This window comes from Grus americana, chromosome 8 (genome assembly GCF_028858705.1).
Source record: "Grus americana isolate bGruAme1 chromosome 8, bGruAme1.mat, whole genome shotgun sequence".
Classification (NCBI taxonomy): Eukaryota; Metazoa; Chordata; class Aves; order Gruiformes; family Gruidae; genus Grus; species Grus americana.
This window is the reverse complement of record NC_072859.1, coordinates 5501311-5520866: the sequence shown is the minus strand read 5'-3', so window position 1 is coordinate 5520866 and position 19556 is coordinate 5501311. Positions and strand designations below refer to the sequence as shown.

General features: G+C 58.4%; 1 protein-coding gene across 3 annotated transcripts in view; it reads left to right on the top strand.

Moving 5' to 3' along the window:
* The first annotated feature begins 2240 nt into the window (after positions 1-2240).
* ASTN1 (astrotactin 1) overlaps positions 2241-19556 on the top strand; it is a 56813-nt gene continuing 39497 nt past the window's right edge. For 2 of the 3 annotated variants that reach the window (XM_054834191.1, XM_054834189.1), the window contains exon 1: positions 2241-2606. In XM_054834191.1, the coding sequence (XP_054690166.1) occupies positions 2324-2606 (283 nt within the window). In that variant the 5' untranslated portion in view covers positions 2241-2323. The remainder of the gene's footprint in view (positions 2607-19556) is intronic. The other variant, XM_054834190.1, reaches the window with a different exon arrangement.

Here is a 19556-nt window from a genome sequence, read left to right as displayed (position 1 = left end):
TCCCGCCGCGCTCCGCGGGCGCCGCCGCCGCCGCCGCCCGATAATATATGCAGGGGCGGCAGCCAATAAAAGGCGCCGCCGGCCTCCCCGCGCCTTCCCATTGGTGATGCCGCGTTCGGTGCGGCGCGGGGCGGGGCGGCGGGGGACACGCGTGGGTCAGTGCGGGGGTCGCGGCCCGTGGGCGCTCAGCCCGGTCAGCGGCCCGCACAGCCGGGGGGGGGGGGGGGTCCGAGCCCCGCCGGCTCTTCCCCGCCCTCCTTCCCGGCCCCTAAAGCTGCGTGTCCCCGCGGAAGGGCTGCGTGGGTGTCCCCACGGTGCCAGGGAGGGTTCGCCGCCTCGAGACCCCGGTGGCACGTTGGCACCGGCTTCATCCGGACTTTAAAGGAATCCCGGTTGTGCCAAATTACACCGTCAATACCCATAAATGATTAACAAGGTTCAGGATGTCAAGCGCGGAGCGTTACCGGCGATCGGCAGGAGGACGCCGTTGCGGGTGCAGATTTACCGTTCTCGGCTGTTTTCGTTCTGAATATTTTATTTCTCTGTGTGTATTATTCACATCTCCTGCCGAGCCCTGTGTTCGCTCCTCTTCGTGCGGTGTTAGCCATTAGCGGGGTATCGCTCTCAGGGATGCACCCCACTCCCAAACGGGCTGAAAGAACCTTCTTGGTGACCCCTTCTGAATAATGCAATTTTTTTCAGCAAAACTCCTCTTTTTAATGAGTTTGTGTCCTCTGGTGAAAAAGCAGCACGAAGGTCTGGGGGAGGCCCTCCAAAGGGATTTCCCTGTGCCCCCCAAAGGGAGGGCCGTGTCCCATCCTGCAAAACACTACAGCTCATTTTTCATGATTTTTCCTGATTTTTAAATTTTTTTTTCTGTTGGCAGCTGCAGCCAGCCAGCGCTGAAGCCCCTTCCTGACTAGCTGGCTTCTGAAAACACCCGCGCCGTCAGATGTTTAGTGCTCAGCTCTGACTGTTAACCAGGCTGGTGTTTGAAATGGGTAATTTCTGGCGAGCGTGGCTTTTCTTCCCCAAAATGTAGTGGGTGACTGGGAGGGTTATTCTACATCAGAAACAGGTCTGGGGAAAGGGACCCGCTGCGGCTGCTCTGCTCAGTGCGTTTGGGGTGCAGGGGTGTCCCCTCGCAGTGCCCACACTGGGGCATGTTGAGCTTCACGGCTGGCACCAGCAGAGGAGAAATTTGGGGAAATCCCTGCAGCTGCTGCAAGGTGGGGGGAAAGCCCTGAAGAAAAAACAAAACCACAAAAAGTTGCAGGATTTTTGTAAAGGAAGGTATATCTATCTGCTGTGTGGGGCTTGCTTTGGAGGGGCCAGACGGGATGGAGCCGTGCCCCGCTCAAGGAGCCAGTGTGGAGCTGGTGGGGTGGGAGCTCCGCTTCCAGGGCAGCGATGGCTCTGCACCCCTCTGCTCCACAGGTGTGAGCGGGCAGGAGCTCCTCAAGGGTGGAAACCAAAGCGGCATGGCCGCGGCCGTGTGTTCCTGCTGCCGTCCGGTACTGGGGTGGTGCCCGGGGCCCTTCATCCCGCACTGGGACAGGAGAACATTTACCATCAGGATGTTTTGGCTGCAGAGCCACGGGTGTCTGCAAGAAGATTTGGCGGCTGGGCAAGCCGTCAGTGCTGCATTGAGCTCGCTTAGAGCAACAATAAAAAGCATGCAGTGCAAAAAGAACCAGCAGGTTTGGGGTTGGCCCTTATGCTCCAAATATATATATATATATTTTTTTTTTTTTTTTTTTTTAAACACACAGGCTTGCAGGCTTTGGAGCTCTGTGACTTCTCCTGGGGCTTTGGAGGTCTGGGACTCTGGAGGTCCATGGCTTCTCCGGAGATTTTTGAGGTCTGGGATTTTTGGACATCTGTGACTTCTCCTGGGGCTTTGGAGGTCCATGACCTCTGCTGGGATTTTTGAGGTCTGGGATTTTGAGGGCCTGTGACTTCTGCTGGGCTTTCGGAGGGCTGGGATTTTGAGGGGAGGTCCGTGATTTCTCCTGGGGAGGGCCGGGGGTATCTGTCAGTTACTCTCAGTGCAGAAGGGGGCAAAGGCACCCAGCACCGCACCCCTCCCGCTTTGCCAGGGATGCGGGAAAACACGGGGGAAGCGGAGGAGGCGGGGAGGCGCAGGACCGGGGAAACCGTGCCGAGCCCAGCCGAGCGGTGCCGAGCCGAGCCGAGCCGAGCCGAGCCGAGCCAAGCCGCACGGGGAGGCGCCGGGCCCCGCGTCCCCGCCCCTCGCCGCCGCCGCCGCCGCCGCCCGCCCGCCCGCCCGGCCGGCGCTGGGAGCGCGGCGCGGGGCTCCAAGATGGCTTTGGCCGGGCTGTGCGCCCTGCTCGCCGGTTGCTGCCTGGCGACGGGCAGCGGCCCCGCGGAGGCGGCGGCGGAGGCGGCGGCCAAGGAGCTGGAGTGTAAGCTGAAGAGCATCACGGTGTCGGCGCTGCCGTTCCTGCGGGAGAACGACCTGAGCATCATGCACGGCCCCTCGGCCGCCGAGCCCAAGCTGCTCTTCTCCGTACGCAACGATTTTCCCGGCGAGATGGTGGTGGTGGATGACCTGGAGAATACGGAGCTGCCTTACTTCGTGCTGGGTGAGTCTCCGGGCCGGGCCTGCGGGCGGTGCCCGGTACGCGGTGGGTCCGGTCCGGTCCGGTCCTGTCCTGTCCGGTCCCCTCCCCTCCCGGCAGCCGGGCCCCGAGCACCCCCGGCTGCGGGGCTCCTCCCTGCGGCACCGGCGTGCGGGTAACCCTGCGGCAGCATCTCGGCCCCCGGGGCCGGTTCACCCCGCTGCAGCATCTCGGCACCGGCTGCGGCACCGGGCGGGATGCGGTGGAGATGCTGCAGGCCTGGGATGCTCCGTGAATCCCCCCCCCCCCAGGGCTGTCATCCGCGGGGCTCGTCCCCAGCTCCGTGCGCAGCCGCCGGCGGGTCGTGCTGGCAGGAGGGCCCGCAGTTTGCTTCCAGGGTGGCTGGCTGGAGGTAAAGGCTTTCTGCTTTGTGTGCCCCCGAGCAGAGTCCCCTTTCCTGCAGCCTGGTGGAAAAATACGCCGGTGCCCGCCGTTTCCCATCCCGCCCGTGCGTGCCGTCGCCAGTACTCCTGCCCCCAGGTTTTAGGCTTTGGCCTGCTCGCATGGTCCAGGTGGTTCCCGCCCGCTCTAGCCGGGCCCTCGCGCCTCATCCGCTTCTGAGGCTCATCTGCCCAAATCCGATGGGCCTCCTCAGTTTTCTTCCACCAAAAAAAGCCAACAATTCGCTCCGTCGTTTACGCTGGGATCAGAGCAAGGCCTCTGCCACTCGTGCGCGGGGACCCGCTTCCCTCCGCGCCACCTGGAACAAGTCACTGAAAATTTTAATTTGCAGAGAAAATTTTAATTTTCAGTGGCATTGCTGCAGCATACCAGTTTCCTACCGCCGCCCGCACGTAATCCCCCGTCCTGGGCAAACGCCGCCGTCGCTTTCCTAGCAGCCCCGCGGTGGCTGCGCGCACCTCCTGCAAGCCTTGCCCGTCCGTCGCTGCTCCGGCAGCACCTTGGGTGCCCTGTGAAGCTTTGAAATGCCACCCTTGCCTGGATGTTGGCCCGAAAATGAGGCACCGGCGCGTTGCTTTGCGTGGCATCGCCCCTCTGTGCCACCCTTGTGTGCGGGCAGAGCGTAACGGTGGCTCCAACCTGGTTTTTCTCCCCAGCGCTTCATCACCTCCCCGGCCCCCAGACCCTTCTGTGTGCAAAAAAAAACCCCCGGTCCTGGGTGCTGCGTGGGCACCCCCTTCTCCCGTGAGAAAGGCAGAGGCAGGCGGGGGGCTGTTGACGCCGTGGGGGGCAGAGGGTGGATGATTTGCTGGAGGCCAGAGGCCACGCGGGGTCCCCCGGTCCAAGCCCTGTGCTGCAGGATGCTGCGGCCGGAGGCCGGAGAGTGTTGCTGTGGCAACGGGGCGGCAGCGCGGCGGATGCAGGGGATGCGCAGGCATGGCCGCCAGCCCCACACTGCCTTGACGCCCCGAAGGCGATACGGGTGCTTGTCCCTTGCCCCTTTTGGACCCGGTCCCAGGGAGCTGGCCCCCGATGGGCCCCGGGGTGCTGCCAGCGGGGAGTGCCTGGGTGGGGATGCGTGGCTTGGCTCAGGCGGGGGTCCCGGGGTACGGCCCCTGGCTGGTCCTGCGGGGATTTCCCCCGGAGTTTTTCCAATCCACGAGGGATGCCATACGGTGGGAAGGACACACCCACCCTGACAGCCCCCGCTGCACCCAGGGCTTGCGCTGATGATGCCGGGCAGGGGTTTGCTTTCACCTCCTCCTGCTTGTGGCCACGGAACAAATACGAGGATGGCTGGCCGCGTGCCAGCGCACCCTGACGTCCCGGTGGCGGCCGGTCTCTCCTGGGCGTTGCTGCCTGGAACATCGGGCCCCTGAGAGCGTGCGGGTGCACAGGGCTGTGCCGGCCCCAGGCACGCGGGGGTTTGGGCTGTGGGGACGCAGAGGTGGTCCCAGGACAAGTCTCCCCCGGCTGGGATGCTGGGGCTGGGCTGGCAGGAGGGGGCACCTCGTGGGGCCCCTGTTTGCCAAGGTTTTGGCTTGGTGATTCCTGGGAAATGCTGTGTTACGTCTGTCTCCTTCCCACGAGAGAAGGGCTTGCTTTGAAGCTGGTGTGGCCACTTTGCCATGTGTGGGTATTATTATAGTTGTTATCATTGTGGTGCTTTGCCATGTGTGGGTGTTGCTTTTACATTATTATTATTATTATTATTGCTATTATTATTATTATTAGCCTGGGCGCTGCTTTTGCATGGCAGAAGCCCTGAGGTGCATAGAAGATTTACAAGACCCAGACTTAGTACCGCAGAGGCTGCATCCTCCGGAGCCAGAGACCCCCCAGCCCAAGAAACCCGTGGGGCAGAGAGCGTCACTGCTGGCGCTGCGCGCTCCGTGGGGATGCGGCCGTGTCGGGTCGACGCGTGGAACCGATGCCGGTGGCTGTTTGTGTTTCCGCAAGGCCTGTGCGTGGCTGGAGGGTGTGTTTGAGCATCCTTCCAGGAACCGGGCTTCACGCGGTGCTGATTGCACCGTCCCCGACAAAGCCCAGGCCCACTAATTGTGCCCCCCTTGTTGCGTTCGAACGTGCAATAATGTGTCGGAGCGGGGGATAATCTCCGTATCCACCTCCGTGCCTCTGAGCCCGGGCTGGTTTGGGGTTTCTCTGCTGGGGAGGGAGCTGGGCGACTGTTCCTTCGCCTCTTGGTGGTTTTTGGATCCAGGGCCCGTGCACAGGGATGGGGTTCCCGAGGGGAGGGGAGCTGCCCTGAGGGCTGGCGGGGGCTCGGACCGGACCCCAGGGTGCTGTCCCTGGGCTGGGGAGGGCCTGGGCGTGGGCTTCGAGCGCTGCGAAGGGCACGTGATGCTCCGCGGCTGCTCCTGGCAGTGGCACCACGGCTCTGCCACGTGGGCTCTCGAGCAGCTCGCTCGCAGTCGCTCCGTGCCTCAGTTTCCCTGCAAAGATGGTGGGAACGTGCAGGGAGGTGGCAGTGGCAGGGTGGGACCGTGTAGGGGGAGCAGCCAGGAAAGGGTTTGGGATTGGGGCACCCAAGGGTGGCTGGGTGTCATCCACCTCCAGCCCTGGCTGTACCCCTCAAACCCCCCCCTAAATAATTTAAGTGCTTTTGAGCTTGGCCGGCGTTCTGGAGACCGGCGTGCGTGGTTTCTCCTCCCTTGGTGGCATCTCCCTGCCGTGGTGGCCAAGCCAGGCATCCCGTTGATGGGCGCGTGGGGCAAGGTTTCTCCCCCAGCTGGAGATGCGCTGGGATCTTTCAGAGCCACGTACGGTGCTTGCTAAAAATAAAGTGCCGGCGGGGGGGTGTGTGTGTGTGCTGAACTGGGCACCCCAAAAACGCCTGTCACTCCTGACCCCTGATGATGCTCCGGTAACATAATCAACTGAACGATGAGTGCGGAGGTTGCGGGCATCCCCTCACCACTGGCGACTTTGATGGACCCCCTTGAGCCAAGCTCTGCTGGGGCTCACCCGTGCCGGCGGGGACGATGGGGACCCGGGGGCTGTCTGCCCGGCCACGGGGCTGGTAGGAAAGTGGTGCGTGGGGACTGGCGTCCGTCCCCTCCATGCGTTTGCTTCTCCCCGCTGCGGGGAGTGGGGAGCTGCGGCTCAGCCCGGGGCCGGGGGGGATGCGCTGGCTTCGCCGTGCCCTGATCTGCTGCCTGGTGGCTTTAGCTTTATCTTTACCCAAAAGGGTGAGGCATTGCTTGCTGCCTGCTCTCCCTGCAACATTTTGGGGTGTCACCCCCCCCCAATCCCGGCTGTCCAGGTCCCAGAGGCAGGTGTGTCGAGTGCGTTGGTGCTCAGCCCTCCCGAACGTGGGGACCCCGTGGCCGCTCCCACGTTGCTCCGAAAGCAGAGGGATGGTTTGTGGGCTCGTTACCCCTGGTTTACGGTGAGGGGAGGCGCTTTCGTAGGGCTTCCAGCTGCTTCGTAGCTCCCTTTGCTAACGAACAGAGCGCGTTTTAATTGCGCTGGCCGCCTCCTTGTGCACGTGCCGCCTCGCTGCCCGCGTTTGCCCAGGAGCAGCTCGGCGCACGTGTTCCCCACGTGCATCGCCTTTCGTGCTCGTACCCATAAAAACCCCGCATGGTTTTAGATGCACGTCCTCAGAAGGGACTCGGACGCCGTCCCCCTGTTTTGCTGTGGGGTTTTTTCCCACCTCCTGAATTCTTGGGAAGCAGCGAGGGCGTGGGAGCAGGGACGGGGTGCACGCCGGGCTGCCCGCTTTTAAAATCACCCCATTTCATCCTGCCGTAAATCAAGCAAAGCTCCATTTGAAACGGTCGCCTTTCATCTCAGGGTTGGTTTTTTTTTTTTTCTGTTGTTTGTTGCATTGGTTGTATTTTGTTTTTCCTGATGGAGGCTGAGTCTCGCCGGTCGGTGGTCATTAAGAAATGCTAATTTGCAGCTCAATATTCCCTTTCCGCTAACCTTCACACCCCCTTCTTCCTCGCTGCTCGGCTCGGCAGCATCCAACCTCGTTTGATATGTCGTTAACTGGATTCACACTCCTGCGGGCTGCTAATTTTTTTGGGGCCCCATCCTTCGCAGGTTATAAACCGGCGAGCGGGGTATTTATTAGCATCCCAGCTTCCCGCGGCCCCTTGGGCTCAGCGGAGATTTGCGACGTAATTAAAAAATGCGCGAAAGGCGCTGCCTTTGACTCCTTCGCCCCAGTAATGCGCTAGGTGTTTGAAAAGCGAGGTCTCGAAATGCGGGTTTGTGCATAAAACACGCTTGAGGAATGAGAAAGCAGAGCCCACAGGTCGAACCCGCGCTTACTGGGCGCCGGATAATTCAAGATCTTGAAATACTGGATGGTTTCTTGTGGCCTGGTTTTGGTTTTTGGGTTTTTTTGGTTTTTTTTTTCCCCTGAGTGTGGAGGAGCTGAAGGAGCTTTTTCTGCCTCCCCAGTTTCCAGCCCGGCTGCTGTGCCCTGAACCGGGGGCAGCACAGCCCCTCGCCCCCCCCGACTTCCCCTGCTCCCCATCGCTCTCACGGGAGCCTTGGCAGAGAGGATGGGAGCAGGTTCTTAACTTCAATGACTTTAATAGATTATCATAAACTCGAGCCTTAATACAAGCTGTCATGATTTCAAATTATCTTACTTTTAAATTAAATAGATTCCTTTTTAAATACAAAATCAATTCTAATTTTTTAGAGGGGTGAGATTTTTCAAAGGCACCGATGAGTTGGGCATATTTAACTGCTCTTGAATATCTCCCCGAAATATCTAATCAATTTTTTTTGTTAAATCTCAGCTAAGCTCTTGCCTGTGCCGGTGGATGCTCTGGCCATGACTTCCCTGGGTTAATAACGGGATAGCGGGGTGGGGGGGTGCGAGATGGACCGCCACGGGGACGCGGGATGCTGCTAATTGGGGTGACGGACCACCGGCGCGCCTGCCCGCCCCGGCTTTCCTTCCAGGCTGCACGGGGAGGTGGCGAGATGTGACACCCATCGGCTCTCGTCCTCACCTCGCACGTCTCCCCACCGACTGCGGGAGGTGGCGTGTGCATCCCCCCACCCCGTCTGCCCTTGCTCCCCGGCTCCTAAATGGCGCCGGAGGAGGGAAGCAGGAGGCTGCAGGATTGCATTGTCCTCCCCCGCTTTTTTTTTTTCTTTTTCACTTCCACGTCAAGTGAGAGGAGCATCCCGTTGGGTTTTGGTTGGGGGTTGCTTGGTCCCTCTCACCTGGATCTGGGTGCTGGTTGTGGGTCCCAAAACTGGTGGCACGCAGGGCAAGCTCTTTGGTCCCGGCTCTCCGTGGTGGGAAAGCGGGTCTCGGGGTGTTGCGGTGCCGGTCCCCGGATTGACTTTAATTTCCAGAGGAGGCGATGGCATCCCGTCATCGCCGCTGGAGCTGCCCTTCCTCGTCACACGTCCCCATCCCGCAAGGCCGGGGCACGGCAGAGGGCTGCAGCGGGGCTGGGCCCACCGCCGGACCCACAGCATCGCTCCGGTGCGAACCTTGCACCTGGAAATAGGTGTAATGGCGAAATAATGGAGCAAATATTAAGGAATTCTTAAGTACCTAGAGAATAACCGAGTTAAATTATACCAGAGGAGCTCAATTGCCTTGCTTAGATTGATTGAATTACTAAATGAGCCTGACTAATGGAATGGAGTGGATATATCGGACTTTTACTCAAGATCCTGAAATAATTTCTCTAATAAGATTGTGAGCCATTAATTGAACTTGGCTTTGATCCTGGACACTGTCACATGCACTGAAACCCAGCGGTGTGATCTATGCTCTCGCGTGCCCGGCCGAGGGGGCGGACGCTGGCACCTCCCTGCCGGGCGGCTTGGAGAACGGCCAGGGTGTTCACTGGGGGGGGGGGTCGTAACCCACCCCTGCCAGGATCCGCGGTGGGGAGGGGACCCCGAAATGCCCCGTCTCGGCAGCCCTGTGCCCCTTGGCCAAACCTGCCCTGGCGGTGGGATGCGCTTCATTCCCTTCTGTTGCCAGACCGGGGTCCTAACCCCAGTTCCCAGCGCCGTGGGGTGAATTTGAGATGGATGCTTTGGTGTTTACACCTCCTGCAAATTCAGGGGTGCCACCTTCTTCCTGCGCCCTCCTGGAGTGGTTGGTGCTGGCGGTGGGACGCTGTCCGTAGCATCCAGAGCGCTGCCGGCTGCCTGGTCTGCCATGTGAGATGGTTGCCACCACGGCTTGGGGGCCTCAGAGCTTCCAGCAAAGCAGAGAGGGGTCTGCTGGGGGGATGCATCCTGCCCTGGAGCACCTGGTGGGACAGGACAGGCTCTTCTAATAGGGTTTGGGTGCAAACTGCAGGTGAGACCCCCGTTCCCGCCCTTGCTCTTGGCCATGCAATGTAAATCTGACCTCTCCATATCCCTTTTCCAGCGGACGGATGGGGCTGAGTGGGCGAGGTGACCTGCTCAGAGCCGCTGAAGCACCCAGCGCACCCCCATGCCTGGTCACATACCTCCTCCACGCGATGGAACCCGCCACCAGCCTCAGCTACGAGCGGGGGCAGCCCTTAAAACCCAGCAGCCGGGGTGGAAAATGCTGCAGGAAAGTGGGCGGCATCCCTGGGAGGAGCACGGGGTCCCCCATGGCCAAACCGGGGGTGCCCGAGGCTCAGGAGGGAGGCGCAGGGTGCGCGTCCCCGTCATTATGGGCACCTTGCCCCAGGGCCGTGCCCATCGCCCACCCGCTCTCTTACTGGGAGCGGAGGTTGTGGTGGCACGGCGGATGTAGAGGGCCTCTTGTATATATATATATATATATATTTTTTTTTTTAACCAAGGGAAAAAAAAAAAAAAGAAATAGGGATTTCATCTCTGGGAACCCGTTGCCACAGCAACCGTGCATCCAGCCGGCTCCAGCGGCAGCAGGGCTGGGAGGGAATCTCACTGACCCAGAAAGCAGGGGGGGAGCGGGCCGCGGGGCTGCGCCGCGTTTTGCCCGTGGGGATCGGGGTCTGGCAGCGGTGGGCAGGGGACCGGCGCTCAGCCGAGGTGGCTGCGGGGGGCCTGACCCCCCTGTTTTGGCTGGACGTGCAGAGCGATGCCCCTGGCTCCTTTTAATCGCTCACAGCCGTAATTTCTCAGACCACATCCAGGCAGGGATGCTCGGGCTCGCTCCTGATCCCACCATGAGACCGCTCCCAGTTTTGGGGGGCCGGACTGCCCGCATGGGTCCTCCTCAAGGACCCCCAGAGCTTTGCAGCATGTTTCACCACCCTGGAACTGGCTGTGGTCCCAGTGGTGGAGGGGACCCTCGGGCAGCCACGTGTCTCCCTGACGCCGCTGTCTCGCCTCTGCACTTCTTTCCCCACGCAGGCAGCATTTGCTCCTGGGCTGCATCCCATTTCCTACCTATTTTATGTTATGTTATGTTATGTTATGTTATGTTATGTTATGTTATGTTATGTTATATTTTGTATTTTATATTTTGTATTTTATTTTGTATTTTGTATTTTGTATTCTATTTTGTATTCTATTTTGTATTCTACTTTATTTTTTAATGGTTGCTTAGCCAGCTAAATGGAGGCTCTGAAATCATCTCCCTTGGAGTCTTGCTGCAGAGCAGTCCTTCAAATGAAGGAATTTTTGCCTGGCGGGATTAAGGCAGCGTCTGGATGGTGATGGCCCTGTCATTTAAGACTGGTTGGCTTTTCACTTGCAAATTGCCGGGCTCTGGCTTCTCTGCACCAGCCTGGCCGTGGCCAGTGGCTCACCCCCAGCAGCACACTCTGAAGGCTGGGGGATTTGTCTTGATAAGGGAAGATTTTTGATTGCCACGTTCTGGCCGCCCCGCTACGGCTTAGCGCCGGGGAAGCGCCCGGAGGAGAGCATCCTCCGCTCCCGCACGCCACGTCCGTGTTTTCCGATCCCGATTTGCCGCCCCGCAGCCGGGAGATGCTCGGGATGGATGCTCACCCCGCGGCGCCGGGCTCTGTGGGGTCTGGTTTGGGATGTGCTTTGTTTTGCTGTGGGGGCTCGTTTGCTGGCGACGGGCTCGGGCAAGGGGTCTGAGCCCGTCCCCTGCGCCGTGTCCCGTCTGCAGAGCCCGAGATCTGCCGGGGAACGGGCAGGGGCTTTCGTCACCATTTCTAACGGAAGGGGGAGGGCAAAGGATCCCTGAGGGATCCTCTAGCACATCGGTGACAGAAGTTTGGGGTCTGCGGTCCCGTTCCTGGCCAGCCGTGAGGCATATCAGTAATTAGGATGACTAACGAGCGTAGCAGAGCAAGCAGCTATGGGCGATGCAGAGAGCTGGCTTTGCTCCCGCGGGGAGCTGATCCGGCTGAAAACTAACCTGGTGGAGGAAGGAGATTGGAGAAAGGTTGGAGAATGTGGCGGGAGATGGTAAGGGGACCCTGTCCGTGCCCTCGCGTGGACACATTGCTTCTGCTTGGCCCGGCCAGGGCTGCGTTGCCTTGGGAGCGCTCCCCGAATCGGGGCCGCGGTCCAAGCAAAACCATCGCCTGGCTGCCAGAGCCCTTTGGGATGGAGTTCTGCCTGGCGGGCAGGGGAAGCTGGGTACAGGCAGGACCTTCACCTGGGTTTTTGGGAGCGGCACCTCCTGTTCCTCTCTCCTGCGCCTCTGCTCTTCTCCCCTGCCAAAAAAACCCGGTTGCGATGTCACCGCCACAACACCGTGGCTGCCTGGGAAAGCAGATATTAGCAACCCCGAAATATCCTGGGGACAGGCTCTTGTGTGATGGGAGAGTTACCATGGAAACCTCCTTCAAATAAAAAAAAAAAAAAGAAAAAGGAAAAAAACCCCGAAATTTAAAGCAGCCCTTGTAGCTCAGAAGAACTGTAGACCTTATTATGGGTTTTGGCAACCCCCCCCCCCCCCCCATTTTTCTTTTATTTGTTCCAGCGAAAAGCTCCAGGAGACAAGGCAATTAATTCGAGCATCCCAAGGGGAGCGAGAGCGGGAGGGCACGGTGCTGGGAACCCGCTGCCCGGGACGCTGGGCTCCTGGCACTTCCCGCTGCTGCTGCCCTCCACCACGCAGGATGAAGCAGGGTGGTTTTTTTTTTTTTTGAAAAGAGATGGCTTAAGGCTTAAAAAAAAAAAAACAAAACCCCTAGCTCCGTAGGTGGAGGGTTTGGTGGGGGGGGGGTTGGTGCGAGCGAAGGGTTTGGGGTGCTGGAGGAGGAGTGAGGGTATGGGAAACGACGCCAGGGCACGGCTCCAGCGTGGGGGCAGGCAGCTGGGTGCGGGTCGGGGCGATTTCTCTTTCCGTGTGCGGCGTCGGGAGGTAGCGCCCTTTCGCCTGCCGAGAAGGGCAGCGTCGTGGTGGGGAGGGGGGGGCTCCTGCGGGGATCGGGCGAGCTGGTCAGCTTCGGTGGGCAAGGGGAGATGCCTGGGAGAGGAGACATTGCGCTCCCAAATTTTCTCGCCAGGGTCTACTTTGCAGCCGTGGCCACAGGGTCCCGGGGCGGGGGGTGTCTAAGCCCAGCTCAGCACAGACTTTAGGTTGCTGCGGTGCTCTCAGCCCGTCTGCTCCCCTAACGATGGCCCCTGTGTCCGCAGCCGCTTGGAAATCTCCTGGAAACGTCAGGTTTGGACCGGAGAGCCCGCCGTGCCTCCCGCCGCCCTGGGCTGGCCCCGAGCTCCTCTGGGCGCTGCTTTCCCAGGGGCCGTCGTGCCGGTGCGGAGCTGTGTTCCCATCGCAGAGCCGCATCTCTCCACCCTTTCCTCTACTGCTCAGCCAGACACAGCCGGGGTCTGGCGTTCAGGAGAGCTCTGGAGAGCAGCAGCGGTGAGACTCGAGGGCTGCTGCTTGCCGTGTCCTTGCTGACAAAAGGGACGAGCCAGGGAGTTTGGCTTTGCAGACGTGATGCACGTGGGCCGGGAATTTGGGGCAGGGTGGGGGGGGTGGATTTGGCCGGTCCGTGAGCGGGGAGCTGCAGGGGTCTCATCCCAGCTCACGCCAAGGCGCAGCTTTAACCGGGCTGGGATGCGTGTCCGAGCATCCGCACGCAAGGCGGTGCCTGAAACATCCTTCCAGAGGAAAAAAATCAAGCCGGTTTTATTAGCCTTGCAGCAGGAGCTGCTCTCTTCCCAGACGGGCCGCGCTCCTGGCACGCTCAGACCTGGTGGGCAGGAGAAATAGCGCAGCCCCCTCGGTGCGTGGTGGAAACGCCAGGGAGGGGAGCGCATCGCATGCATCGAGCGCGCTTACTCAACCTTGGACCTGGGCTGGCTTCCGCAGCTTTTTATTGCCACGTTTTGCCCTTCGCCGTTGAGTACGGCACGCTGTTGGTTCACAGCCAGAGGACTCAGCCTCAAGCCGCCGGCCCTGAGCATCCTGCCGCAGTCCCCCCCACGGCAGCCGGCACAAATTGGGGCGAAGGGGTGTCCTGCGGGCACTGGGGCTCGATGAGAGATGCGGAGGTTCCCGGGATGGACGTGGTGCGCATCTACTCACGGGATGGTGGTGGGATGGTCAGCCCGGGCTGGATCCAGCCGCCTCCTTGTAACGAAAGCTCAGCGCCGCGGAAGAAGGGCTTTTCACGTGCCGCGGGATGAAAGGCGGCGGGCGTGTGAAACGAAGCCGTGCCGGCAGCGGGAGAGCGTCGGGATGATGGAGGGAGGGCAGGAAAGGAAGGACCACGAGGCGGGAGGAGAGGTGCGATGGCAGGAGGTAGTACGTGACTGGAGGGACCACGCCAAAGCCGAGAGGCGTTGGGGGCGGTGATGGAGGGTACTGGCAGAGCCGCTCGCTCCGGGTGTGAGCCGTGGCATCTCCGGTGGCTTCTTGAAGCCACGGTGCAGAGAGCCCGGCAGAGCGTCCTGTGGAGCTAATCGCCGCGGGGACGAATGGCTGGTTTCACACCGGGTGGCAGCGTCCGTGTCCCGGGAAGAGCGCTGCAGGGGCCGCGGCTGTGTATTCGGTGGGTTTCTGGCCGAGGAAGGGGGAGGTGGCAGGCGAGCTCGCCGAGCCCTGCTCTCAGCAACAGCCAGAGCCCGTGGGGCTAAAGCAAAGATGTGGCCGTAAACGCAGGAGTTTGAAGTTACTCGGTGCTCAGGGTCTGGCAGGGCTCCTTGCTCTCGAGATACCCAAAATGCAGCTCACTCCTTGCCTTGATTTAATTCTGTTTGCTTACCGAAATGCTGCTTATGTGCTACAATGGGATGCCGCTTCGGTGCGGGAGGAGCAAGTGGCAGCAGCCCCTTGCTCAGAAACCCCCCAGTCACGGGGGTGCTGCCCTGGCCGGGGCGACCCTTGGCACTTTGCCGGGCTGGAGCATCCCTGCTCCATCCCTTTTGCTTTGGCAATCCCAGATTTCATCACTGGGCTAAGAAAATAAGTAGATTTTCCCCTGCCCCGTTGTTTTTCCACACGAACACGAGGGAACTTTCTGCCTGTGATTATGACACCGGAGTTTCCTTTTCCCTGCTGACGGCACGAGCCCTGCCCGAAAAGACAGGCAGGTAAATACAGGCAGGGCCGTACCGACGTGCGGCAGCGTTAGAGCCGATGGGTGCTGAAACTGAAGAGCGGCGTTACATAATTTGGACTGCAATGCAGAAGTGCTCGCTTAATTTTTCATTATCCAATTGCTGCACGTACGCGTCGCTCGACCCGGGAAAGCGCCGTCGGCCCGCGGGCACGTGCGAGGCGACCTGGCTGGCAAAGGTGATGGGAAAGCCTTCCCTTCGTGTTCCCGTCCCTCCCAGCGCGGCGGGAAGAAACGTGTCCCCGTGGTGCCGGCACGCACGGCAGGAGTGGGGCTGAGCCGCGGCGGCTGGGAAGGATGCTCTGCACCTGCGTCGGGGACCGAGGGGTGTCCCGTTGAGCAGCGGGAGAAGGGATGCCGGTCTGCAAAGGTCTCGGAGGTTTCTCTGGGTCACGGCGTTAGATAAATGGGAGACGCCGTGGTTGCTTTGCATCCAAATTTACTGTAGCTGCTGGTAAAAGAGCCCCGCGCGCCTCCCGGGGTGGGTTTGTTGGGATGTGGGAGAAACGGCGAAGGAGCCGTCGTAGACCTCAGCCGTGAAGCGCTGTTTCTCCCCCTCCCTATTTCTCACCCTATTTCTCCCCCTCTTTCAAATCCCCACTCTGCACTTTCTGTCCTTCCTACAAAGGCAGCCGCCTCGGAGCAGCTTAGGCTTCAAAGCTCCCAAAATAACAAAGGTTAAAATAAATTGGGAAAAAAAAAAAAATAAAAGGGTTGCTACGAGATCAAGTCAGTGCCCCACTTGCGCCCGGGCTCAGCGCTTCGAAGCGGCTGCAAAGAGCCCCCCGCGGCATCCATGGTCGGGCATCTCAACGCTCGGGGTCCCATCTTCATCCTCCTGAAGTCAGGGGAGATTTCGCAGTAGCCAGGACGAGGCCGCGGGTAATCGCACCCATTGACAGCGGCGGGAGGGGTCCTGCTGCTTTTGCTGCCCGCGGGGGCAATCGGGAGATGGTCTCTCGCGGAGGAGAGGGTCGTGGTGGCTGTGGTGATGGGCAGGTCCGTGCGGGTGAGATGGGTGTCCCCAGGGCTGTGACCTGCGCCCACCAGACCTGTCCCCTGGCCGGGTGGGTGGGCAAACAGCTCCTGGTGGGGAGGCTCCGTGCTCGACGCAGCGCTTTGTGCCTCTGCTGGCTCCGCTGATTTATATAGATCATCAATATGACAATTATATACACCTGCAGATTTAATTACCTCCATTTTCGTCAGGCGGCGACAGATTTATGCCTCTGTTCAGTTCCTGTAAATCTGAAACAAGCTTGACTAGACCCAAAAGTCCTCCCATTGATCACCACGCACTGGCTGGTCTCTGGCCCTCTTGACAAGCTCTTCTTTCAAGAGTGATAAATTCAAGATGCACAGTTAACTTTTTCCCCTTCTACATCTTTCTTCCTTCTTTTTTTTTTTTTTTTTAACCTTCTCCCTGTTATTTTTCAAAGCCTCTCAACAAACTTGAAAATGGAGCTTGAAATCAGGTAGGAGCTCCTAAGCACCGAAGAGTTGATGACATTAGGCCGCGGTTGGCGGTAGTCCATCCATTCCTGCCTTCTCCATCCCCGTATGGGGCCACTGGTGAGCGTTTGTCCTGCCCCAAGACCAGCATCGGTCCCTCCACGGGAGGTGGGAGGAAGAGGAGGACCACCTCTTGGAAAAACTCTTGGTCCCGCTGTCGGCAGGAGAGTGGACAGGGTTATTTCGGTCCTGTTTCACCCCCTGGGAGGGTCACCTTGTCTCTCCCATGCCCAAAAGACAGGCAGGTCCTGGCTTTTCCCCCAGGAGATGAGGAACAAGCGGCTGCGCTTGTTTCCCAAGGACACCAAAGTAACGTCTAATTTGCCCGACCTCTTGGCCTCGGCGCAACGAGCACTTAAACAAATGAGTCTGCAGGAGCGGGCTGAAGTTTACCCTTGAAGTGAAGTCCATGTCATCGCTGTAATGCATCCCCCCACCTCCCCCCGCCCGTCCCACCGCCGCCGCTGCCTGACCTCGCCCGTACGACATGCTCCGATGTCTTGCTAAGTGCCTGGCAGATGGGCTGGAGTGGCCGGCCATTACCTTCCCTGCCAGCCCGCGATGGATATAAATAGCCCTTTGCCTCCCCGTGAAAATCGCTTGCTGGCTCGGAAAGCTGGAGGTAATCTTGGCGAGGGTCTTTGTTCAGTAGGGTCTGACGGCACGGAGGGCTGGGGTTTGGGGGGGGCGGGCGAGAGGGAGCTGCCTTGGGGTCTCCTTGCCCCGGCGAGGCGGTGCCTGGAGGAGCAGAGGGTCTCAGCCGCTCCTGAAGGGACGCGTTGGGATGGGATGCATCCTGGAAGGGTGGCCTGGGTAGCACCTAGCTGGCTTTGCAGCCACCCTTCATCCCCAAGACGTTGGGCAGGGTGGGGGACAGCGGGTTTTGTGGTCCCTCAGCATGTGGCAAGTAGCTGGTACGTGGAGGGGGAAAAAAGTTCAAAACGCATGATATATAGCGTGGTCCTTTCCCTGCTGCCGAGGTCTGTGCTGCAGGGATTTCATGGGCTGGGATTTGCCTCTGGGCTCGCTGGCTCGATAGTCGCTGGTGGCTCCGTCTTCCCTGAATTCGATTCCTTTCTCAGTGCTTTCCTACTTTACGGTGGGTGAAACAGAGCCTTGTGTTAGTTTTTACACTCCTAATTCTTGTAAAGTGAGAACTAGTGAATAAACATTGCCTTTCCCACTGCTCCACCAGCTTCATGACTCTACAGGCTTTTACCGTGTCCCTGCTCAGTTGTTTGTTTTCCTTGCTGAGGGGTCCTAACACACTTGGTTTCTCCTCTCCATAAAGCCATTTGCAACATCTCATCTTCCTTGTTCTCCTCCTCTTCACCTTCCTAGCTCTGCCTCCTCTGTTACGAGATCAGCTTGCTTTCACCAAAGTTCAATTTCACCTGCCCACTTCCTTACCCACTTTCCTCCAGCACTTCACAGCTTTAGCTTTGTGGAGACTAAATTTAGCATTGGTGACCAACTTTGTCATTCGCCTCCTCTTCCAGAGCGTTTCTGAGCAGCTGAGGTCCTGACGAAGATCTCCGTGGGGCTTCTTGGTAACCTCCTTTCATTGTGAAAACTAACCTCTTACTCCTCCCCCGCGTGGTGGGCTTCAAGAGGACTTTTCCTCTTATCCCAACCCTGCTTCGGTGCTTTGGGAAGCTTTGAGGGTGGATTTTGATAAGGACTCTTTGAAACGAGTCCATCAAACTGGATCACCTTTATCTACTGGCTTATGGTGTTGAGCGACCCATATTTACCCACGCACCTACCAGTTCCTCTAACAAACTGTCCAGGGCAGAAGTAGGATTTACTGGTCTGTCATCTCCATGATGCACAAGAGCTTTTTTTGAGAGATTGGGGTCTCCTCTGCCAAGTTTCGCTCCTCCGGTTGCTCACCCCTTGTGAGCAATAGATAGCTGGTGTGTTGGTGGAGTTCAGCAGCTGTCCTCTTCTGCTGCTCGTAGGTGAGCAACATCTGGGCTGAGGGGTTCGTGCTCTCCATCTCACCAATTTGCTGGAGAGGTGATTTAGCCAGGGCAGTAGTTCTCCATGGCTGATTAGGAGCTTCTCCATCGCTTGGGCTCTTGCCATGGAGACCCAGGCTTCTCTCTGGAAGAGGTGATGTGATGGCATCGCAGGGTGGGATATCAACTACAAATGTGGTCCTTTCTGGGGTTTAAATATCAATCTTGCATCTCGTAAGTTGTCACACATCCTCTTTGTTTTGCTTTTGCTCACTGTTGTGGTGTGGGGCTTTTTTTTTTTTTTTAATATATCATCATGTCTCCGGAGTGTTGGTCCACGAGGTAGATTTGTCTTTCTTCCCACACCTCCTCTGTAGTTCACAGTTACGGCAGACGGGACCAAACTAACAAAACAGGAGTGAAAATCAAACACCAGCCAATGTCCCAGCCTGCTCGTTGTTTTTTCCCAGCTTTTGGTCAAAATTGACGAACGCGGTGGAAAAATAACCTCAGAGGGGATGTTGCACAGGTGCGGTTGGGCACGTCCTTGGGTCTGCAGGGAAGAGCGGGGCAATGGGGCACGTCGCGTTGTAAGGTCAGCAGCTGCAGAGGAAACCCGGTCGACTCAGAGCCATTAGTGATGAATCAGTGTCCTTCGCTCTGCAAACGGTCGCGCGGCACAATGTCACTCCCAGAGTGATGGAGGGTTTGTTGTCAAAGAAAGGGACGAATTATGGCCGTGGCATATTCAGGACAAAAATCCCAGTTCAAGGCTAAAATGTGGCTACGGCTTTGAAACGAACTCCTCGATGACCTTCCCAAAAGCAAAGGCACCCTACGTTTCAAGGAGAAACCTGGTTAGCTGTCAGCCTTGCTATGACAGCTATGACTTCACGTGTACCAGCCCCACGTGCGGATGTCGTGATGGGGTGATCTCTCTGACCGAGCCAGAGAGTGGCTCCAGATACAGCCGGTGCTTTTTCCTTGAGCCTTTAGCTTCTCCCATGTCTATGAGGCTTTTGGAAATTTTATCCAAGGTGCCCTCTCCCATGAAGCATGTTCCTAAGAGATAAAGTGAGGTTTGTGTTTGCTGTTACGGAAAAGCTGGATTGTGTTGAAAAGGTAGAATGACCTACAGAATGAGCTTGTTTTCCTACCTGAGATTTGAGACAGGGGGGAGAGAAAAAAAAAAGCAAATAAAATATAGTCAGTGATGAATGTGATTTTTTTTTTTTAAATGGGCCCATAAAAACATGAATATTATCCCGTGAAAGATGTGTCACTAAAATCTCAGAACTGAAACCATCTTAAATATCAGGATATGCGTTTTGACATCTGAATGGCTAGGGATCAAGTGCTGAGGTCCCAACGCAGAGTGCGAGTAGCTCCTGGTGGGAAGGTCTCCTGAGTTACTTCAGACGTCGGAGACCCTTGGAGGAGTGCAAGGCCAGGGCTTGCTTTTGCTGGGTGAGAGCCCTTTAAAGGACGCGCAAGGTCTAGAGGTGGAGCAAAAGCCTTAGCTAATGGGGAACTTAATAAAAACACAGTCAGGTTCCGGATGGAAAATAAGCCAG